Raw genomic sequence first — 24,873 nt, 5'->3', positions numbered from 1 at the left:
CTTGTTGGAGTATCTGGCCATTGAGTGTGTAGAATCTTTGGCTTTTGTTTTTGATGCTCAGGATGTAGCATTTTTTAGCGTTAAATCGCATACCCCATTTATTTGCCCAATCTTCTAGGTTTGCTACGTCTTCTTGCAGCAGTTTGTGGTCTTTTTCTGTTTTGATGGTTCTATACAGTAGGCAATCATCGGCTAACAGCCGTACTGATGACTTGGCAGTGTCCGGGAGGTCATTTATGTGACATAAGAGTAACGGTCCAAGTACTGTTCCCTGTGGGACTCCAGAGTCCATTTTTACTTCTTCAGATTGTTCCCCCTCTACTACAACTTTCATCTTCCTCTGTGTAAGAAACATATTTAGCCAGTTGTTAAGTGGTCCTCGGATTCCATATTCTTCCATTTTTGATAATAGCTTGTTATGTGGCACAGTGTCAAAAGCTTTGGAAAAATCAAGGATTGCAATGTCAGTTTGAAGTCCGGCGTCAAATGCTTTCATGAAGTCTTGCAAGGTGACTAGCAGTTGTGTTTCGCATGAATAGCCAGCTCTAAATCCATGATTAAGTGATGTTAAGACTCTGTGTTTATCAAGGTGTTTTAGAATATGCTTGACTGGTCTATAGTTTTCTGCGGCGTGTTTGTCTCCCTTTTTGAAGACGCACGAGATGTTTGCATTGAGCCAGTCTTTGGGTAGTAATCCAGTGTCTATTGATGTTTGGAAGATGGCAGTTAGTCCTGGTGCTATTTCTGATGCACATTCTTTTAGTATTCTGTTTGGTATACCATCTGGTCCAGATGCTTTTGATGGGTTTACATCTTTAAGTAGTTTTTCGAGACCTTTAGTTGTTATAACAAGTTGTGGTATTGCTTCTTTGATGTATTTTGTTGTTTTAGGTATTGATGTTGATTTGTCAATTGTGAATACGGATCTAAATTGTTGAATTAGTATTTCAGCCTTCCCTTTGCTGTCACTGACCAGTTTCCCTTTGTTTTTTTAACGGTGATACTCCGATGTTATCTGTTTTACTTGATTTGATATACTTCCAGAATGGCTTTGAGTTGTTTGTTTCTAGGCCTTTGGTGATGGTATCGTTTATGTATGAGTATTCTGCTTTTCTGATTTAAAATTGACGTTTTACTTCTTTTTGAAAATGTCTGTAGTTTGTCGACTTTTTAGATTTTTTAAGCTTGGTGGTATAGCCGTTGTTTCTTTTTAAACAGTTTCCTAATTTTGTGGTTTATTCAGGGTAAGTTATTTTTGGAACGGATTTCTTTAGATGGGATATGTTTATCCATGCTTTTAAACAGCTCTTTCTTGAAGGTGTTGCTCATCTCTTGTGCGTTTATTTCGCGGTCCTGCATCTGTCGGATTTTTGTTGATGTTATTGTTATTTTCTCGTTAACATGTTTAATGCTGCTCCAGTTTGCCTTAGAGTAAATATAGCACTTCCTGGGTTTACTACGCTGGTAGTACGGTTTGGTGTCACAGTCTGTAACTATCATTTCGTGGTCTGATATACCAGGTGTGTTTTTTGATGTTTTGACAAGTGATGGGTTTGTAGTTAGTACTATATCAAGGAGGTTGTCTTCTCTTGTTGGTTCTTCATGGATTTGAGTAAGATGGAAGGATGCTGTTATTTCCATGAGTCTTGTTCGTATCTCCTTGTCACTTGAGTTTTTCGGGACTGACATTGATTCCCAGTTTATATCTGGACAGTTAAAATCTCCAGTTAACATGATGTTGGTGTTTGTATTTGACATCATTTGTAAGATTTCTCTAGTTCGTCTAGGCATTTCATGTTTCTATGTGGCATGTACAAACAAATAAATCCATGAATGTTTTTTATTCCTTAATTGATATAATCTTTGAGTATTTTCAATATATTTGAATTTGTAAAACTGAAAGCTAATATGAATTATTCTGTTATAAATCAAGGATTTGTATTTAATACTATACAAATCCTCAATTGGCTATATCAGATGAACATTAATTATGTAAATACAGAAATACATCGGAAGATCACATATTTGCACTAAAATCAGTAATTAAACACAACAAATGATATAGATTTAATAGACAAGTTTAACATTTTATTATTTAGTGAAACTTGGTTACAAGAAAATAACCTAATAAACATTGAAGGTTTTGAAAAAATTTCTTGTCTTTGTAGAAATAAAAATATTGGTACCAGAAATGAAGGTGGTTTAGCTGTATATTGTAAACAACACTTATGTAAAGGTATTTTTGTTGAAAAAAAAGTCAACCATGGTATTTTACTTTTAAAATTTGAGCACACGTTTTTCAATACACTTAAAGATGTCTTTGTTTGTTTTTCTTACATTCCACACGAGAAATCAAAATATTATAATATTTGTGATATTGATTTTCATGAGACTATTGAAAGTATTGTTTTAGATTATAGTGAAAAGGGTATTGTTATGATATGCGGAGATTTTAACAGTCGCATTGGTGAAGTGAGTGACGTTTTATATAATGATCAATTAGATAAATTTGTAACGAGTGTAAATCATGTTGAAAACCCCATTATTTCTGATCGAAGCTCAATGGATAAAGTTGTAAACACCTTTGGACGTAAATTATTACAGGTGTGCTATAACACGGGATTAACTGTAGCTAACGGTAGACTCGGAAGCGATACGAATGGTAAATTCACGTTTTGTAACAGTAAAGGGACGAGTGTCAACGATTATCTGCTTTTGTCTCCGAACAATTATGGTATTATTAGTGATTTTGAAGTTCTAGAAATGAATGAGTTCTCGGATCATATGCCTTTATTTTTTGAACTTAACTTTTCCACGATATGTCAAAAGAGAACAAATACTACAACACGCAATTACATTAAATGGGAAACAAGTAAAAATGATGAATATGCCCAAATGTTACAACCTCATAGAGAAAAACTATTGTCAGTTGTAAATGATATCACTTTAGATGTCGACATACATACCGCCGTAAGAGAGATAACTCGTATTATTTATGATAGCGCTTTCAAAGTGTTTGGACACTCAGTTTCTATTAATAAAAACATAGATAGCCAAAATCGTCCGAATAATGAATGGTTCGATGAAAATTGCAAAAACGCCCGAAAAACATTTCATGCCACAAGAAACTTTTTTCTACGTCACCAAACGGAAGCAAACAGGAGTGAATACGTTATTGCTAGAAATTCTTACAATAAAGTGAAACGAAAAGCTCAGTACAATTTTAAGAGGAAAAAAAGGTTTGGAACTTTGTAGTATTGCAAAAACGAATCCAAAGAAATTTTGGTCAACCTTAAAGCCAAAAAACAAATCAAAGTGTGTAGCGGACAACGAAGCAATGTTTAGTTATTTTGAAAATGTTCTTGGTATGAACCCACCCGAGCTATCTGATACAGTGTTAGATCTTTTAAACAACACTTATTTTGATGGTGTAAATATAGACTTATTAGATACGGACATCTCTGAAGACGAAATAATCAAAGCACTAAAGAAACTTAAATCTGGGAAAAGTGCAGGTAACGACGAAATTGTAGGTGAGATGTTTTCGTCATGTCCTTCATTTTTCGCACCTATTTTAAAAACTTTGTTCAACTCGATATTCGCTATCGGAGTATATCCAGAAAATTGGACTGAATGTTTAGTTATTCCTGTTCCTAAAAGTGGTGATCTTACGAGTCCGATTAATTATAGACCTATAATATTAGTAAGCATTCTGTCAAAGTTGTTCACTAGTATTCTAACTGACCGTTTGTTATCGTGGTCTCAGGACGAAAATCATATAATAGACAACCAATTTGGATTCCAGCCAGGACGGTCTACTGTTGACGCTATATTTACACTACATGGAATTATTTCACATACTCTTAAGCATAAATTAAAATTGTACTGTGGCTTCGTAGACTTCCGAAGGGCGTTTGATAAGGTGGACAGAAGAATTTTGATATACAAACTTCTCAAATCTGGAGTTAGCAGTAAATTCGTATCAATGGTAAATTCTATTTATTCATCTGTGCGTTTACGTGTGCGGTCTGGTGGAGTACTATCAGAGGCTTTTGATAACCATCTTGGTGTAAAACAAGGCGAGCCGTTATCTCCCTTACTTTTCTTATTTTTTATAAATGACATTATTCAAGATATCTCCACTGATGTAAACGAAGATGTCATATCTTTGAATGGAATTCTTATATATTTGATACTTTTTGCTGATGACACCGTTTTATTTGGAAAAACACCGACTGTTCTGCAACACTTATTTGATAAACTTTTACTTTACTGCAATAAATGGAATATCGAAGTAAACGCTGATAAAACCAAAGTAGTGGTATTTAGAAATGGATTTAGACCAGTAGACACTAATTTTTACTATGATAACAAGGAACTGCAAGTTGTTAATTCATATGTGTACCTTGGTGTATTATTACATTACAACGGAAAGTTTTTACATACTCAAAAACGTCTAGCACAACAAGGATCTAGAGCCATGTCATCTTTAATGAACTCTCTCAAACAATTCTTTATCACTCCAGAAGAACAGATGTTTCTTTTCGACAGTATGGTCGGATCCGTCTTAGGCTATGCATCAGAAATATGGGGTTTCCATCGTGCTAAAGATATCGAACTTATTCATAATCGTTTTTGTAGATTTGTGTTAAAATTGGGTCGAAATGTACCAACATGTTTTTTATATGGCGAACTTGGCCATTTACCTCTTTTTATTGTTAGAAAACAAAAAATATTGAAATATTGGTTACATATTATTACAAATAAACCCAAAGTTGTATATGATGTGTATAAACTCTTGTATGACGATGCTATCAATGGTTATGTAAACTGGGCCTCAAATATACGAGATATATTATATGATCTTGGGTTAAACTATGTATGGTTAAACCAAGATGCTACCACAATATGTATAAATACTATTAAAACTCGTATCAAAGATCAATACTTGCAGAATTGGTCAACTTCTATTCAGGAATGTAGTAAACTGTCATTTTATTGTAGATTTAAATTAACTTTTTATATTGAAAAATATCTTTCTTATATCAATAATGTTAGTCTGTTAACAAAATTACGTAGTGGAACATTAAAGTTAAATATTGAAGTAGGTCGTTATAATAATATTTCTAGAGAAAATCGTTTATGTGAATGTTGTAAAATGTGTGTTATTGAAGATGAATATCATTTTGTTCTTGTTTGTCCAGCTTATAGATCTGTACGAACCCAATTTTTACCAAAGTATTATTGTTCTTGGCCTAATGATCGAAAACTACTAAATATACTACAAGCTTCTAGTAAGTCTCTTACGATTAAATTATGTAATTATGTAAAAGCTGCATGGAATATACGATCAAATATAGTCTCATAACTTTATATGTCATGTCATTGAATTATACTATTGTTCTCTGCTGTCTATTCATGTTTTATATTATGTAATATATGTTGTTAATTTTGCCATAGCATGTCTATGCTTCTGCAATAAAGATTCATTCATTCATTCGATAAGGCAAAAAAGAACTGCTAATTTGGGTCATTCTACAATACAACAAATGATAAGGCAAAAAAGAACTGCTAATTGGGTCATTCTAAAATATTTATATAAAATATAAATATTGTAGAATGACCCAATTAGCAGTTCTTTTTTGCCTTATCATTTGTTGTGTTTAAGAACTGCTAATTGGGTCATTCTACAATATTTACATAAAATATAAATATTGTAGAATGACCCAATTAGCAGTTCTTTTTTGCCTTATCATTTGTTGTGTTTAATGTGATCAATTACTGATTTTAGTGCAAATATGTGATCTTCCGATGTATTTCTGTATTTACATAATTAATGTTCATCTGATATAGCCAATTGAGGATTTGTATCTAGTATTAAATACAAATCCTTGATTTATAACAGAATAATTCATATTAGCTTTCAGTTTTACAAATTTAAATATATTGAAAATACTCAAAGATTATATCAATTAAGGAATAACAAACATTCATGGATTTATTTGTTTTACAATTTAAGTATAATTGTCATTATCACGACACACTAAAATTTTCTTTCTTCTCGTCCTCGAGTTCTCGTCACCACTGTAGCTCATCACATATAGGCTATAGCTTAATCGCCCCAATATGAACTCTTGCTTTTAATCATTTCTACCTCGGAAACTTTCGGGAATCACCATAAGGGCTAGGAGGGAAAATTGAAAAATGTCAGAATCAAAGGATAAAAATTCATTGCCTTTATCTCGTGTGAGAACGATAATGAAGAGCTCCCCAGATGTGGCAGCAATCAGCCAGGAAGCCCTTTATTTAACAGGCAAAGCAACTGTAAGAGAGATATTTTTGTATTTACTAAAATAAAACAGTTGTAAAAAAAACCTCATAAATTTGTTTATAGCGGAATCAGGTCCCCTCGCCCTGGGTTCGTTAGTCCACTGAGTCGGTTCGCTCTGTGTGCGTTTGTAACATAAAATATTGTCACTCGGAAAAAATTTCATATGCAATATTGTCCTGGACAAATTTATGATATTTCATTATGAAATGGTGTCTTTGTCCATGAAATTTTGTCACCTCCTTCTGGACAATATTTCACTGTTACCTGTTACCTGTTACCTATTCTGTACTTTCCACCTTTATCAGATGAACCACTTCAGTTGGAATATCCTTTTGAAGTGTAGAATCCCTTATATTCACTATTGGATTAAAAACATCTTCTTTATACACTTATATACACCGCCACCACACTTATTTAAAAGTATTCAAACTGTATATACAGTCATATTTTAAAATCTAAAACTTGATAGATTCATCCATTGTTATTTTGTCCTTTATCTCACTTGAGTCTCTCTCCTCATCGATAGAATATATATACATCACATCTATCCACCAAGCACATAGACTGTGAAACTTGCTCAGCTCAGCAAATGTCTAATTCACATTCCTTATACTTAAACATAATCATCAAATGCAAACTGTAAGTCCTAACCCTTACACTTATACCTAGTATATACCCCTAACCAAAGAGCCTCATTACAGAGTAATTTATTCTTAAACTTAAGGTAATGAACCATTACATTGTTATTTGTACTTAAAACTTAGCGACAAATAAACATTTAAAATCTAAAAATAATATGTAAAGTTATCACCTATCATATAAGCGTTAAAAAGACCACCTAACTTTAACAATCAGTTTAAATCTTTGCTTATCATTATCATCTATACCACACTCAAAAAATAAATTTCACTATATATGTCTCTTTAACTTGGAAAACTATATGAACAGTCTTTATAGTAACAAGCTAGTTCTCTTCTGATGTAGACCAAAACATAAGCTGCTTGACAGGCGCTCAATAGTTGTCCATAATTGTTTTAAAAACTGGAATTTTGTACAGTCCACTATTAATTGTAATAGATTATCTTCAAAGTTAAATAAATCATCCACAAGAAGAGCATTTATCTTATCATTTAGTAGATTTCTTAGTAGCATAATGAATTTCCTTCTCACTCCTTCCAAAGAGTTACATTTTATAAGAAAGTGCATTAAGTCTTCAGATTGTTTAAAACACAGAGGGCATAAAGAACTTGTTCTATTTCCATTAAATTTTGCTCGATCAGCTTGAAGAGTGTAAGTCCCATGACAATACTTCACTATGAAATACTGGCTTTAAAAATATTTTTAATGAATTATTACACAATTAGAAATAGTACTTAAGCATGCAGCATGCACATTTTAGATTTATAACTGAATTGGTTTTGTATAGCACAGAAATTTATAGTACTTCTAATATAGTCCAAATAATTATGACGTCTGGTAAGGCTATTTTAATTTTTTTCTGGGACGCCTTCCTACAGTCAGGGGTACTACTTGTACAAGTTATTTTTAATTACTTGAAGAAGTAATATTAATATACTTATATAAGTAAATTTGTAGGATACTTAAACAAGTGAATTTTATTTACTTGTATATATATATATATATATAGGTAAAAAAATAATTTGGCTGAGTTATGTCCCTTAGACATTCAGATTTTTTTACTTGTAGAAGTAAAAAAGTCATCCTATCTTCTTTTATTGAATTCTTATGATTTCTTTGCACTAATATAATTTTTAATTATCTGCCTTTTGTAGATGTCTTTACTAATCATTTAAGTGTAATTTCATGGACAATGAAAATCCCATTTGTCTGTTATTTTCAGAACACTGCTCATTTACAAGCCCCCAAGGACAATTTTTGAAGGCCTTGCGCAAAGATCTTTGCGCAATCAGTTTCTTTGTTGAATTAATGAAATGACATATATTGAACTCTAATAAAAAAAATTGAGCAAACCTGGGAAAAATCATCAATGGCATGAATACTTATACAAGTAAATTTTTGAGAAAATTAAGGGGAGATTATTCAAACATTATTTATTTACTTATATGAGTGTACTTTTTTTTAACTTCTTCAAGTAAATAAAAATAACTTGTACAAGTAGTACCCCTGACTGTCCTAAAGCGTCCCAGAAAAAAATTAAAATTGCCTTGCCAGACGTCATAATTATTTGGACTACTTCTAATCAGTCAAGTGTTATGTATCAGTATGTATGGTCGGATTATGTTTCTGTGTGAAAGAGAGAGTTGTTCCCCTTTTGCCAGTATCTTGTATTTATGTTTGTGACGTCAATCTTTGTCTGATTAAAATGTAGAAATGGAAGCTGATGTGTTTTTATGTGTCTGTATATAATCGCCTCCATCCATGCTACCAGAGCTATTCCCCATGTCTGTAATATGGTGGGGACCCGAAACGATCGTGAATAATCATTTATACATATTTTGGAGTTTAATTTTTCATTGGATTTTGGATATTTTTACTTAAAAAGTTGACCGATTGTTCCTAATGCATCCTGTTATTCCGCCATGATGCTGATAACTTTTTATTGATTTTAAAAATTAAGCCGAAATTTTATTATAGTACCAATATTTAAATCGATTTTTGGAAAGAAGAACAGACCATGTCTCGTCTCGTATACGTACTGTCTTTGTGAATTATTAATGAATGTCTACATGTATTCCGTTCGCAACCAGAAAGCACGTGAGATTTATCTCGTTGCATCATACATTATTTTATTTCTATAACATTTGGATCTTGTTTATATATATATGCTATTTTCAGTCTTCACGATGAACTATTAAATCTACAGGCCCGGAGTTCAATTTTCAATTTTTTTTAGTTAGATTCTGTTGGCCTGTAGGTATGATTTTTACAGGCCCGAGAGCAATTTTACTAGCCTGGGCTGCCTGGGCTGCCACTCGGCGTGAAGACTGTATTTTCATTTGACATTATTCAATTTGCATCGGTGATAACTGTATCGCCATGATTTTGAAGAGTTCCAAGAAGACCTATTTTAAAGAAAAGCTGATGAACTTATTCTGTACGAGAACATTTTATTTTTAACTATGTTGATTTTATGAATCCAGATACTTTTCATGTTAATTTTAATCTACATTATAATGATTATTTGTTAACTTCGAATTTAAGCTAATGTGAATGTGTTTATCATTTAGCGGTGTGATATTTATCATAAATAAAACCTTATTAAATTTAAGAGTTAAAGGTCTCTGATGATACTATCAAATTTGTATTCAGCTATTTATAATGATACATGTTTGTCTAGTAGGTAATGCCATTAATATGTGTGTATCACTGCAATTGGTGTGTGGAAGTAATGCGTGCATAAGGTCATCCGAGGGAGGAGTCCCAGATGCTAGACTTTCGGGTTTGCAGCGTTGATACGTTTGTTTTAAAATGGTTACTAGAGTGTCGAGAGATTAACTTTATTCATGTGAACTTTTAATTTTGGAAATTATTATTAATTGTATTTTTTTTTTACACATAAACATATTGACCATTGTAAAAATTTAGTAATTTTTATACGACCGCAAAATTTGAAAAAATTTTCGTCGTATATTGCTATCACGTTGGCGTCGTCGTCGTCGTCCGAATACTTTTAGTTTTCGCACTCTAACTTTAGTAAAAGTGAATAGAAATCTATGAAATTTTAACACAAGGTTTATGACCACAAAAGGAAGGTTTGGATTGATTTTGGGAGTTTTAGTCCCAACATTTTAGGAATTAGGGGCCAAAAAGGGCCCAAATAAGCATTTTCTTGGTTTTCGCACTATAACTTTAGTTTAAGTAAATAGAAATCTATGAAATTTTGACATAAGGTTTATGACCACAAAAGAAAGGTTGGGATTGATTTTGGGAGTTTTGGTTCCAACAGTTTAGGAATTAGGGGCCAAAAAAGGGCCCAAATAAGCATTATTCTTGGTTTTCGCACAATAACTTTAGTTTAAGTAAATAGAAATCAATGAAATTTAAACACAATGTTTATGACCACAAAAGGAAGGTTGGTATTGATTTTGGGAGTTTAGGTCCCAACAGTTTAGGAATTAGGGGCCAAAAAGGGACCCAAATAAGCATTTTTTTTGGTTTTCGCACCATAACTTTAGTATAAGTAAATAGAAATCTATGAAATTTAAACACAAGGTTTATGACCATAAAAGGAAGGTTGGTATTGATTTTGGGAGTTTTGATCCCAACAGTTTAGGAATAAAGGGCCCAAAGGGTCCAGATTTAAACTTTGTTTGATTTCATCAAAATTGAATAATTGGGGTTCTTTGATATGCCGAATCTAACTGTGTATGTAAATTCTTAATTTTTGGTCCCGTTTTCAAATTGGTCTACATTAAGGTCCAAAGGGTCCAAAATTAAACTTAGTTTGATTTTAACAAAAATTGAATCCTTGGGGTTCTTTGATATGCTGAATCTAAAAATGTACTTAGATTTTTTATTATTGGCCCAGTTTTCAAGTTGGTCCAAATCGGGGTCCAAAATTAAACTTTGTTTGATTTCATCAAAAATTGAATAATTGGGGTTCTATGATATGCCAAATCTAACTGTGTATGTAGATTCTTAATTTTTGGTCCCGTTTTAAAATTGGTTTACATTAACGTCCAAAGGGTCCAAAATTAAACTAAGTTTGATTTTAACAAAAATTGAATTATTGGGCCTCTGTGATATGCTGAATCTAAACATGTACTTAGATTTTTGATTATGGGCCCAGTTTTCAAGTTGGTCCAAATCAGGATCCAAAATTATTATATTAAGTATTGTGCAATAGCAAGAAATTTTCAATTGCACAGTATTCAGCAATAGCAAGAAATCTTCAATTGCACAGTATTGTGCAATAACAAGAAATCTTCAATTGCACAGTATTGTGCAATAGCAAATATTTTCAATTGCACAGTATTCCACAATAGCAAGAAATATCTAATTGCACAATATTGTGCAATAGCAAGAAATTCCAATTGGATTTCAATTGGAGTTATCTTTCTTTGTCCAGAATAGTAGTTGAATCAACTTAAATCATTGTTTTATACAATATACAATGTATATTCACTTTTACTACCAACTGATAGATTAAAACAATCTTTACCATTCAGTGATAACAAGCACTTTTTTTACATTTTAATATTTTATGATGTATTTAAATGAGTAGTTATTGTTGCAAACTTCATTAGAAATTTGAATTGAGATCAGTTTTGAAATAAGGGAAAGGGGGATGTGAAAAAAAAATTGGAGGGTCAATTTTTTTCATTTCAGATTTCATAAATAAAAAGAAAATTTCTTCAAACATTTTTTTGAGAGGATTAATATTCAACAGCATAGTGAATTGCTCAAAGGCAAACATTTTTTTTTAAGTTCATTAGACCACATTCATTCTGTGTCAGAAACCTATGCTGTGTCAACTATTTAATCACAATCCAAATTTAGAGCTGAATCCAGCTTGAATGTTGTGTCCATACTTGCCCCAACCGTTCAGGGTTCAACCTCTGCGGTCGTATAAAGCTGTGCCCTGCGGAGCATCTGGTTTGTTTTGTGGGCGGGATGTTATGTATCAGTATGTATGGTCGGGATTATGTTTCTGTGTGAAAGAGAGAGTTGTTCCCCTTTTGCCAGTATCTTGTATTTATGTTTGTGACGTCAATCTTTGTCTGATTAAAATGTAGAAATGGAAGCTGATGTGTTTTTATGTGTCCGTATGTTATCGCCTCCATCCATGCTACCAGAGCTATTCCCCTAGTCTGTAATACAAGGGTCTAACTCTTAAGTTATCAGAGAAAAATAACATGCATGTGTTATTACAGACACTTTCATGAGTTGTCTACTCTTTTGTCCTTAATCTGTAATAACATATGTTTGTTATCAGTTAAATATATCATAAATATTTTATCTTTAATGGGCACTTGGAAATTCTTAAAACTTTGCGCAGTAGCTTAATGTATTACTTTGATAAATAATTATCTAATTCCATTAATACAATTTTGATCAACCATGGTAAATCAATGAAACAAGGCCTTTAAGGGCAAACTAAACTGTAATAACAAGGCTTAAAGTTATTACAAGCATGTTACTTACTATATGAGAGTAAATGAGACACTTGGAATCTTGCGTAGTGCCTCATTACAAGCTATGATCATCATTCCTTACAATGAATTGAAATACTTTGTTATGCAAGTCAGAGCAAAGCCTTAACAGAGATATAGAGAAACTGTCATAACACCCTTTGGTTATTGCAGGAATATATTTTCAGATAACACCTGTGTAATATGCATGATTGGTAAACTATGAGCTGTTATATCTTTGCAAAGATTAGTATACATTGTCATAAAGAAAATTATAATATCAATAGAACTTGAGAAAAATTTAACAAAATAAAGGTTGTATATTTTTCCTTTGGAACATGTAACATACATATGTTATCACAGTTTTTTTTATATTTTAGCTCACAATAACAACATGTATGTTATTTTTCTCTAATAACTTATTTAAGTTAGACCCTTGACTGCTAATAGTGAGTTTCAAATTTGCATAGATACATTACAAATGGTTAATTATCGATTGAAGAATTGTCCAACGTATTTGTTTCATTGTATTAGTAATTACACTATAATGTTTAAATATACATGTATGTATGTAAGTAATATACTGACAATCACTTATTTTATAAATATATACACAGGCATGTGTCACAGGAAAAAATCATATATACCTTCTCTTACATGACTATATCATGTATATGTTGATAACCTCCCCTTCATGAGACAAAATTCCATGACAATCTGTCTGAAGTATTGTCTCAATACTCTCAAAATTTAACCTCCCTTTAACAGGACAAAATTTCATAGTATTCATCTGTGAAATATTGTCTCAATTCACACAAAATATAACCTCCCTTTATAAACAAGACAAAATTCCATACATGTAGTATTCATCTGTGAAATATTGTCTATATATATATACAGACAAAACTTCACTATGAAAATTTGTCCTTCGCTGGACATTTTTCCATAGACAAGAACAATATTTCATGATACATAGTTATTAAAAATATTGTCTTGTGGTACAATATAATTATTTCATAGGACAATATTTTGCTTTACACGTTAGCCCATAGGGTAGGTTTGCCCTGGGTCCGTTCGTCCATAGAGTCGGTTAGCCCTGGGTTCTTTCGCCCTTCTAATCATGCTTATCAGTCCTGAAGGGGACTGAAATAAGTGATTTTTGTTTAAGTAGCAAATTTGAAATTTTGTCTTATTAAAATCATGTAAATTGTGATTATTTAGTTTTTCCATTTTTTAAATTTAAACATATACCATGTATACTTACTTGTTTGCTTATAAGTTTTAGCTATGTTTCAGTGCCTATAATTATATCAAAGTTTAGATGTGTGTTTAATAGTAGGGGCGGATCCAGACATTTTGAAAAGAGGAGGGGGAGGGGGGTCCCAAGCCAGGACAAAAGGGGGGTTCCAACTATATGTCCCCATTCAAATGCATTGATCGTCCAAAAAAAAGGGCATTCCAACCCCTGGAAACCCTCTCCCTGGATCCTCCACTGAATTATTAGTCTTTGAAAGAAAAAGAAAAACCAACAAGACAATGGTTTTCTGCAATAAATGTAATTATTTGTAGTACCAAATGGGAGATAACTCTTACTTCCTTTTAAAAAATGTTGTATTACAGAAAAGAGTAATATTACAGATTTATGTAATATTACATTTTAATGTAATATTACAGTTTTCAGTAATTGCCTGGACTGTACATGTTCATTTGTTATTTTTAGATAAAATTAAATTACCAAATCATTTAAAATACAATGTACTATCTATTCTTTATTTTTCACAAGGACCAAATAAATAGAAATCCTTCTTTGTGCATAATTATAAATTGGAAAAGTCAACAATCATTTAATATTTTTACACAAGAAATAAATCCTGGTATTCTATCTACACATTCATCTTTACTATTGCTAAAATAACTAGAATCATGCAAATAATCAGAAGAAAAAGGCTTGTATAAAGCTTATAATACAAATATGACACTTTTTCTAGACTATAAAACATGTAAAACAGAACGTCCAAAAAACATTGCAAAGAATTGTCATATTTGAAATTGTTGTCACACACTAAAACCTCCATGGGGATTTTCAAAAGTTGGCAGTTATGAAAATTACTACATGTATGTTACATTGTACATGTTTGTAGCTCAATTTGGGCTTTAACCAATTATCTCTCCTTGACACACATATATATTCAAAATTTCAGTAACTCTTTGAACATGATGGAAGTTCAATTTTAAATCGGGCCTTTTTTAAATCTTGTCACATTACATTCTTAATTTATACATGTTATAGTTTGTCATTGTATATATAAGTAATATTTCTAAGATTTGTAACCTGTAAGTCGTCACTAAATATATTAATTTTTCAGGAATTGTTTATACAGAACTTAGCCATGATCTCATTAGAAACAAATGAAAGTAAAAACAGTGTAGACTACAAAGACTTAGCTGAAGTAGTTAACTCAGAAGATGTACTCCAGTTTTTACAAGGTTTGTATTCCAGATTCATAATTTTTCACAGATCTTTGTATAAAAATAGAATAGAGAATGGAAATAGGGAATGTGTCAAAGAGACAACAACCCAACCAAGAGTAAAAATGAGCAGAACTTCTAGAAGGCCACCAATGGGTCTTCAACATCGCAAGAAATCCTGTACCTAGAGTTGGACTTCAACTGACCGGACTCCTAAACAAAAATAAGAAATCAACCTGACATTAACAAAAGACTGTATTTGGTAGGGTTTAGCACACCATTTGTACTAAAAGTAGTGAATCAATTTTTATTGCTAAATGGTTAAGACTCATTATAGTCCAGTCAATCTAGCATAAATTTGACCCTAACCTTAAAGTAATTGCAACAGAAGATTTTTAAGTTTTAATATTCAGCATTATACCCCAAATATACACAGGAAAAAGTCCCATAAAATCTTACTTGAAGAAGACTAGAAAATCACAATTTAAAATTCCTATGAAGATTTGCATTGAAAAGGGAGATAATTCTGCAAAAAAAGTCAGAAATATCAATAAAATTGATAAATTGATACAATGTTATAACTTTACCGATTCTATTCAACAGAATGTATTAATTCTTGATATTTTAACCGCTTTTAGAGTATACCATACAACTCTAAAGATGTTTTCATATCTTTTATCAAGCTACAATCTACATTGTGTAATTCATTAGTTGACTATTTATTGAATTTTTCAACATGTCAAGGTAAAGTATCTCAAATTTAATAAAAAAAATTAGCATATATTCTTCTTTTTGGGTGTCTTTAAACAAGGAAGTTGCTAAACAAATATAATATACAGATATAAACCATACCAAATTTTGACATTATTTTTTTGAAAATGGTCACAAATTTGCAATTTCTTTAATGAAAAATACACACATAAAAATATAAATACCCATATTACTTCAGTTTTGTACATTTCATGAGCAGAACTGAAGATTATATAACATAGTCAAATACGAAATTATAACCCCATCAAAGTAGCATACTTTAAAAAAAAAATTAAGAAAATCAACCAAAACAAGACCAAAGAAACCCTTTTTTGCAGAGTTATCTCCCCTTCCAATGTTAATTTCCATAGGAAATTAAAAATGCTGATTTTGAGTTTTCCTCAAGTTTAATTTTATGGGACTTTTTTCTGTGTATATTTACAGTAGGGCTCAATGCTAAAGATGAAGATTAGAGCTTAAACATTTTCTGTTGCAATTAGTTTGTTAAAACTTAGTTTGACTGGACTATTAACTTAGCTTTGTAATTACCCTGTGGTACGGTAAACATATTGATTGCAACTCTAGAGCATGCCATTGCCTTATAGGTATTCTCTAAATGCACCATGGTCTTAATGGTGAAGCCTGAAAAAAGCAATAGATAAATGTGTAATTAATACATTTTTCTTGACTCAAACATCACAAAACATAGATTAAAGAAAATATGTTGGTATACATCATTAAGACAGAAATGCGACAACATAAAACTTTAAAATGTTTAAAGTCCACAATATAGTGTCTAAAACTTATCGCTCATCTTTTCAAACATTGTCCCAAAAGAGACTATTAATCCAGGTGACAGGTATTAAATCATTCTAGTCGAAATTTGTTACAAAATGCTTTGTAATCATTATTTATTTTTCAGATATTATTCCAAGGAAGATTAAATATTCTGAATATCTTTCCATTAAACAGAAGGAAGAAGATGAAAGTTGACAGAGTTATCTTTCTTGAACCTAAAAAAAATAGACAAAATAATCTTGACTGTCTTGGTCTTGGTCAATTCTGAAAAGGAATTCCACATGTTCTTATGAAGTATGATAGCACACGAAAATACACTTATGTACATGAAATTATAAATCTGATGTAAAAAACAGTAATTTCTATCAGAATCATGCAACTTTTTATATAAAACTGATACAATCCACCATATACATGTATGGTTTAATTACTGTTGTTATAGATTGAAATGTTATAGAGCAGTCTTATTATAAAATAATGAATAAAATGTCAAATGTGACACTATTCTGGTTCAATTCTGTCTTGTACAATAGTAAGGGAGGCATTATGTTTTCATTTCTCTGTGTCCTTATGGTTGTCTCATTTCAGGTTCACATAGTATTACTGTATTTTCTTAGTCTTTACATGTTAAGGCATTTACCTAGGCATTTTTTGCATGAAAACAAGCAATCCTTTTTGCCTCAATCAATTTTGAGAAAAGGGATAGGATATAATGGTTCTTCTTGTCTGCTACGAATGATGCTGAAAGGGAGACATATAAGGATTACAATCCAGTTATGGTGACGGCTTATTTATAATTTGTATAAAGCTCTATAGTACAGAATGGAGATGACCTTGATGCTTCATAACTTGTGTAATGAAGTTTCTATCTGTCATTTTCCCCTTGTCCTATACCTCATTTTCATGGTTCAGTGACTGCTTGAAAATATTTTGTTTGTCAAGTCTTATTCAATTATTATGAGTAATAACTATATTTGGTATATGGGTAAATCCTTGCATTTCTGCATTTCTCATTTCATAGATCTGGTATCAAGGTTAAAGTGAAGTGGTCAAGTCATCAGTATCTCTGTGATACTATTTCTAACCATTAGGTTAAGGTGGTACCTAACACTACAGGGAGATAACTCTGTAAAATCAGCTAAACATTTTAATTACATTGTGTTGTTAAGGAAATATAAGCTTTTCAATGATCAAAACTAATGTTTGTCAAACTGCTATACAACCAGTGTAATTTTTCTCATAAAATGGTTGGTTCAAATTTTTGGAAATTTTTATATTTTTGTGAAATGGTCAAAGTAAATACTTTGTCAAAATTTTATGAAAATTAAACAAGCCAAATAAATTTTAGTGAAGGTGTTGGGTACCATCTTAACTTAATTTGGTATATGGAATAATTTAAGGTGCACACAACAGGTTTTATCTTACCTAGACCTCAACTTCATGGTTCATTGGACAATGATAAGATTTTGTTGTTTGATCTGTTCTCAGGTACTTTTAATGAATAGACCATTACATGTACATCTGGTGTCTAAATGTTTGCAAGCTGTACAGGTCTGGCTGGCATAAATTATTTGACCATGACCTAATTTTCATGATTCATTGGTCAATGTTAAGATAAATGGGTTTGATCTTTTTCTCGGATGTTGTAAAATTGCCAAATAGACAGCTGTATATCCATTAAAGGCCAAAATGAAACAATGCAAACAATTATAGCCTATAGGTCACTATACAGACTTAAAAAAATAACCCAAATCCATGCCTTATAGTAAGCTATAACAACACCAGGATTAACATGATAAAAAAAAATTACGAAACAATGCAACAGAGAAGACCAAAATCATGATTTGTTTAACAATGAATGAAAACATTTACTTGTATGAAAAAGGATAAGTCTCAGCACAATTTAGGAGTGTCTAGATGGGGTTTTACAGAATATATAGACTAGAGATATCAATAACAGGCCAATACCACCAAAAAAAATGGACTAAAAAAATAAGATCAGAAGTATGAAGAAATGGAAAACATGCAGTTATTCAAATTTGTTTAAAATTCTTTAACCATGTAAATACACATGAAATATGTCCAGTCAGAACCATGGTCAGTGGTCATCTTTGATTAAACCACCAGTTTTATACAATTAAGAATTTGTGATGCTGGCTGACAGATTGTTGTCTCTGTTTACAGCTTGTCCATACTAAGAAAGATTCAAAACATGACATGATAGACATTTGGGTATATAGCTGTCTCAATGATGTCTACACCACATCTATTTTATTTGGAAAATTGTATGAATTTCAGGGTTCTCAATATAAGACAAGTCCATGAATCCCTCCTGGTCTTATCTTAAGATTCCTGAAGATTGTTAAATGGTGTATCCACTTAGAAGATGAATTGTATACCAATACAGTTTTATCTTTTCACTGTTACTTGCCATATATATATTTGAAACTGTAATTGCCTTCAAAACTATTAAGTGAGAACCTGACTCTGAGATGTGTATTATGGAGGAGAATATTTTTTTTAAATAAAACTTAATATCCTGGGGGTAAAAATAGCATATTGGCTAGACACATTGAGGCAAACAGTACCACATGTTGAGCAGGATATGCATCCCTATGCAACTGAGATCATCCCCTTTATTTTGGTGGGGTTGGTGCATGTGCAGTGGCGGATCCAGAACTTTTCCTAAGGGGGGCCCGCTGACTGACCTAAGGGGGGGGGCCCACTCCAGTCATGCTTCAATGATTCCCTATATAATCAACAAAATTTTTCCTACCAAACGGGGACCCTGGATCCGCCTATGATGTGTTGCTTAGTTGTTAGTTTTCTATGTTGTGTTATGTGTACTGTCAACTTGTTTTTTTTTTAATTTGGTCATTTTTTCTTTTTGTGCCATGGTGTTGTCAAGTTTATTTTTGACTAACAAGTTTGAATGCCCAATTAGTATATTTCACCTCTCTTTTTGAGATGGGCATATAAACATGTATGAAACTTAATTCAGAATTTATTGTGAGGTACAAAAAGTTATATATCAATTAATGCAAATAATGCAATAGACAACTTTGGAGTTCAATGCATTTCCGTCAAAAACTCTGGTTTTAGTGAACGTCATTTGTGCGTTTAGGGGCGTCGTCACTTCCTTTCCAATGTTGAGCGAGTGGTTGGAAAACTAGAATTCTATGTTGTAGGAATTATACAGCAAATTGAATTCTAAAAAATTGACAATCAGCACTGCTGTCATTAGGGATTGTCATTAAGAACCTACAGAACAACCATTATTTCTAGTTTATCCTGCACAATGACGATCACTAAGACACTTGATGAACGTAAATAGTGCAGGGATACAGGCAATCCCCTCTATCTGGTAAATGATGTCATAAAGGCGTGCATAATTGACAAGTTTTTTCCAGTGATGGATGAACTGGAAAGTGGTCTATTGGATACGTTTTGTAATAAAAAGAACTACTATTTTGATATCTGTCAGATACATATCTTTATGCAGCATTCCTAAAATCTCAATAATTAACTTCCCAGTTTTGTCCATTTTTTACAAATTGAAAAAATAAATGCACACAATAATTTCTGAACTTTATACAGTATTTAAGTTGCTGACAATTATCAATAGAAATGAGATGTTAACTTTTGGTCAGGTTTTTTGTCTCTTTTGTCATATTTCCCATTTCCTGTAATTCCATCCTCTATTTTAACACATGTACTTATAGTACATTTTAGTATTACCATTCCATTTATGATTTATAATTATTGTAATTATCAAATCATTTAGTAAGATACAGAAACTTTCTAAAAATCCAAAAAATTAGATGCTTTCATCATGTTCAATATCAATTAGGAAGTGTACAAAAGGAATATATGAAACATTACCAGATACAAGATTTGTGGTGGATACATTGTAGATAAAACTTCACCCCTAATTTTTCATGGAGGTGAACTAGTTTGACATCATGTCCGGGCCATTTAGTATTTTACTTGGACAAGTAAGACTGATAAAGCCACCCAACACAAATAAATAACTGAGGGCCCTCATGGGGTTTTTGATTATGTGATTACTTGGCCGTTTTTTTAATGATTATTTGATTATTAAGCCAAATATTTCATGATTATTTGATTACCTAGGACTGTATTTTTAGTTTATGATTATTTGATTACTAAAGATAAGCAAATATTTAATGATTATCAATGATTATGTGATTATATTGGCAAAAAAATGGTGATTATGTGATTACTAGGACACCCCCATGAGGGGCCTCATAACTGTTTATTGTATGTACATACATTCTAATTTGGTAATTTGTAAAATATTATACTACATGTATTTTGAAAAAGTACATATATATATAGCTATTGATTTGAACAATTGCACCAATAAACACCTGAGTATTCAAGAAAAAAATTGTATTAATGAACAGCCTTATAATCAAGTCATTCTTATTGCTGGTCTTTTAATTTCACACCCATGCTTTTTAATAATTCCAGAGCTTCTTTGTGAGCCTTTTCATCATCAGGTTTATTTAAAGGTTGATCTTTCGCTCTAGTTAAATATTTCAGCGCCATATTATGGTTCTTCAATCTGAGGTAAGTTTTCCCTAACATCAATAAGTTCATACTGTAAAAATTAGGATCTGCTTCTTCAGCTTTTTCAAAATAAGCCAGCGCCTCTTCATAAGTTGAAGTTGGTGGTGAAGCAAACAGCGCTGAAGCGATTTGTCTCATGTACCAAGGCATGTCTGCAAATAGAAAACACCAATACCCAAGTGAGTACAATGATGTTGCATCTTTTGGGTTTAATTCATTGGCTCTCTTTAAATGTTCCTTCACATGAAAGGCATTTGAAATTCTTTTTTTCGTGCCTTCATATTCTGCCGTGTAATCAAGTAGTATGGCATACCATTTGTGAGAGGCAAAATTATTGTCATTTAATTCTAGAGCTTTCTTGACGTATTCAAAGGCTTCAAAGAAGCAGGCTTTCTTTTCATTGGTATTTTGAACTAGTTTTCCTTTGTCGCTCGCAGCCCTGGCCAGTCTCCACAAAATTTCATCATTCTGACAATCCTTGTACTGAATTAGGAAATCATACAGTTTAAGTATCTCATTAGCTGTATATATTTTATCAGCTTCTATAACAACTAATTCTTCTTTGGTCAATTCTTTGACCTCTTCTTTCTTTCCAAACCCAAAACTTAGAGCATGAACTGTTGCAAAAGGTTGAAATGCCAGTACAGGAAACAATGGATATTGGATTTTCTTGAACTGTTTATATGATTCCTTTCTCTGGGACCTCAAGAATCTGTATGCCACGCCACATGACTGTCTAAATTTTGTAAAAAATCTCAATGAACTTTGCATCATGAATATGTTGTCAGTGTAATCAGTGAGTAATCTCTGAAACAAGTTCGGTTCATTTATTTTCCGGAAAACAAGAATCAGTAATCAATTAATAGTAGGAAATATGGTTGACTAGAAAATATGGTTTTGTTCGTTTTATTTACAAAGATTTATCCTCTAATGTGTCATGACAGATTTGATTTCTACCAGAGTGTACAGTGCATTATGTTCCCGGATTTTATTCTCAGTCTGCCCGTATTTTTATGTAAATTATATCTCGAGTCCTTAAAATCTTTCTTTTATTCCCTATACATCGTGGAACAAAGCCGGCTTCAGAAAAAAATATATCAAAAAGTACGAAATCTCACGTAGAAAGTTATATTAAAATCAAACACAGATAAATCATCAACTACTGTATACAATCAACTTTGTCAAAAGATATTTTGGTGTGGTTTTTAAGATTGTCAACCACTTTAATGAAAAAGGGGGGATAATGAGATACCTGCCTCAGCCTCAGGCAGATTTGTCAATCCCACCTCCAAGCTGTTGACATCTTATTATGTCCACTCAGATTTTGAAACAAATTTTAATTTGATAAAAGATTCTGAAAAACTCGTAATGTTCAACAAGAAGTTCATTCATTTCTTAAAGATTTTTTTATGATGTCTGTTGTGTTAACCAATTGCACTAAAAAAAGACCTGCTGTTTTGTAGAGGTGGGGGGGGGGGAGACCTTTTTGGAGATGTCAGGATCGGGTGTTTTTAAGCTTGGGATTTCAGGATAGACCCTTTCGAGATCCTGGAATTCTTGTTTCCAATTTTGGAATGCTGGGATTTAAATTTCTTTAAATTTTGGACCTCAGGATTTCATGTTTTAAGCCAGGGATTTCGGGACCAGCAGAGGCGGATTTAGGGGGGGGCCCAGGGTGGAAAAATTTGGTTGCTTATATAGGGAAGCACTGGAGCGGGCCCCCTCTTAGACAGTCAGTGGGCCACCACTTATGAAATTTCTGGATCTGCCACTGATCAGGTCCCCTCTGACAGCCCCCTCCCCCTCCATAGCGAAAACAATTACTTTTAATGAATATTGTTAGCAAATGAATACTAGAACACCTATCTTTTCCTGCACATATAAATAAGATGTAGTACAATGTATGAGTGTTAATGATACATTCCAATCCCAATGTACAAAAATGATGTACATGTATAAAAAGTAAAAAATTACAATTCAAAGTATCAGGCCTTCACCACAGATCCTTGGCTCACAAGGAACAGCAATCTTTAAAGAGCCCTACAATAACTACATGTAAAACAATTTAAAAACTTAAAACTTAAGGTCTAATCTATGTAAAAAAAACAAGAAACAATTGTGAACCACACCAACAAACAACAACAGTCATTAACATTTACAATGTATCAAGCCCTTTAAGTTAAAAAAAGGAAATGTGATATGATTTCCAATTAGACAACTCTCCACAAGAGACCAAATTACACCGATATTAAACATCTATATGTCATCGACTGCCTTCAACAATGAGCAAAGCCCATACCATATAGTCAACTTTAAAAGGCCCAGAAATGACATGTTAAACAATTCAAATGAGTATTGTCAAATTTGTTATACATTGAATTTGTAACATAAGATTATATGTTTATAATCTAGTGGTTCTTTTTTTCAGGATGGCACAACCACTATTGTTAGATTCTACATGGAGAGACCAACAGAAATTTGAAAATGCAGAAGCTGTTTATCAATGTACAATTGCTGGTACATCTGTAAGTCTGCATAAAACTATGTACACTAATTTAGATCTTTGGGCAGGAGTAACAAATTTGTTTAGGCCAAAAAAAAAATAATATGTGTTTCCGTAAACGTCCTGAAAAAAATTAAAGTAGGCAATATCAATCTTTTAACAAACAATTTTTAGCTGGTTGCTATTAGAGAAGTATTGTGACTTTAAAGATGCTTAGTCCAAATTGGCATAAAAAGAGTTGGGTAGGCACTAAAAATTAAGGTAGTCAGGTAGTTAGGGTTAGCGGAAACATGTATTATTATTTTTGGCCTTAGATCTTTGGGCAGGATTAACACAATGTATGATATGTATTAACCTTGCTATTTCAGCTTTTACTAGCTATAGGATTCTGATACCAGTATTCATTTGTATTTGTACATGTTGAATTTTTCAAGATATCCATAGAAATGATATAAACTGTAAACGGATACATGTTCATGTGCTTGCTCTTAAGGCCTACATCGATTTGTCCTACTCAGGGTTAGTAGAGTTTTCTCAACTGGCAATGGAAGAGTTTTGGTTGCCCACATGCACATTTATTAGCACTGATCTTTTAACTCAAGTCAACCCGAGTTGGACGATTCGAAGTAGGCCTAGATGAAAGCATGTTTTATTGGAATTTGGCAAAAAACAGAACAACTTCTGTTGATATTTCACAAATATTTTTTTATAGATTCATAGTTATCATCAAAATCATTTAAGATGGAGCATGTATAGTAAGGATGCTATTGTAACATTGTAAATTTTGGATCAATAATGTATATCATGATGTATAAGTAATTATTTATTAGTGCATGCAGTAAATTATATATCACACGTATTATAAAAACTTCATCAAGTTACCATTGTAGATAAAAATAAAATTAACATACACATAGAAAACTAAAAGTACAACATTGATCTGATCTGAAAATAAAGATTGAACAAAAATAGCAATGTTCAATCTAATTGGTTTTTGTTATTTCCACATTGGGCAGCCATTTCCGACAACTCCCATGAAATTTAACCTTAAAATTGTTGAAAAATTTGGAATTCAAATGCTTACACATCATCAGATCATTCTCACATTGTAAATAGGAAATTAATTCTTACGAAGAGAAAAAAAGAAATATTGGTGGAATAAACAGGATAATAAAATTTCTGTTAAATCTGTGTTCTCCCAGGGTCCAATCGTAGAAGTGTGGAAATAACATAATCCATATTTCACGTATATGGTGAAGTGTATAAAATTATACATTTTTGTACTTACTACTTATTTTATAATATGATTAATATTA

General features: G+C 32.0%; 4 protein-coding genes across 5 annotated transcripts in view; 2 read left to right on the top strand and 2 right to left on the bottom strand.

The window, feature by feature from the left end:
- LOC143055597 (uncharacterized) overlaps positions 1 to 24,873 on the bottom strand; it is a 445,604-nt gene that overhangs the window by 385,656 nt on the left and 35,075 nt on the right. The gene's annotated exons all lie outside the window — the stretch shown is intronic.
- Positions 6,163 to 16,960, top strand: LOC143055578 (chromatin accessibility complex protein 1-like). The gene is made up of 3 exons (XM_076228731.1): positions 6,163 to 6,324; positions 14,811 to 14,931; positions 16,586 to 16,960. The coding sequence occupies exons 1-3, from the start codon at positions 6,205 to 6,207 to the stop codon at positions 16,654 to 16,656; spliced, it is 312 nt and encodes a 103-aa protein (XP_076084846.1). The 5' UTR covers positions 6,163 to 6,204; the 3' UTR covers positions 16,657 to 16,960.
- LOC143055576 (regulator of microtubule dynamics protein 1-like) lies at positions 20,736 to 21,871 on the bottom strand. The gene has a single exon (XM_076228728.1). It carries the CDS (start codon positions 21,826 to 21,828, stop codon positions 20,908 to 20,910), a length of 921 nt encoding a protein of 306 aa, XP_076084843.1. The 5' UTR covers positions 21,829 to 21,871; the 3' UTR covers positions 20,736 to 20,907.
- Positions 22,101 to 24,873, top strand: part of LOC143055577 (elongation factor 1-delta-like) — a 28,865-nt gene continuing 26,092 nt past the window's right edge. The window contains exons 1-2 of one of the 2 annotated variants that reach the window (XM_076228730.1): positions 22,101 to 22,158; positions 23,483 to 23,579. In XM_076228730.1, coding sequence (XP_076084845.1) covers positions 23,484 to 23,579 — 96 coding nt within the window. In that variant the 5' untranslated portion in view covers positions 22,101 to 22,158; position 23,483. The remainder of the gene's footprint in view (positions 22,159 to 23,482; positions 23,580 to 24,873) is intronic. The other variant, XM_076228729.1, reaches the window with a different exon arrangement.

This window comes from Mytilus galloprovincialis, chromosome 12, assembly GCF_965363235.1.
Source record: "Mytilus galloprovincialis chromosome 12, xbMytGall1.hap1.1, whole genome shotgun sequence".
NCBI classification, from domain to species: Eukaryota; Metazoa; Mollusca; class Bivalvia; order Mytilida; family Mytilidae; genus Mytilus; species Mytilus galloprovincialis.
This window is presented reverse-complemented; position numbering and strand designations above follow the sequence as displayed.

Excerpts from the sequence above, each read along its gene's own strand:
- LOC143055576 (XM_076228728.1), bottom strand. The coding sequence starts at position 21,828 with ATGATGCAAAGTTCATTGAGATTTTTTACAAAATTTAGACAGTCATGT.
- LOC143055578 (XM_076228731.1), top strand. The coding sequence starts at position 6,205 with ATGTCAGAATCAAAGGATAAAAATTCATTGCCTTTATCTCGTGTGAGA. Across the intron at positions 6,325-14,810 it reads ATTTAACAGGCAAAGCAACT|GAATTGTTTATACAGAACTT; the intron begins GTAAGAGAGATA and ends TTAATTTTTCAG. Across the intron at positions 14,932-16,585 it reads TGTACTCCAGTTTTTACAAG|ATATTATTCCAAGGAAGATT; the intron begins GTTTGTATTCCA and ends TTTATTTTTCAG.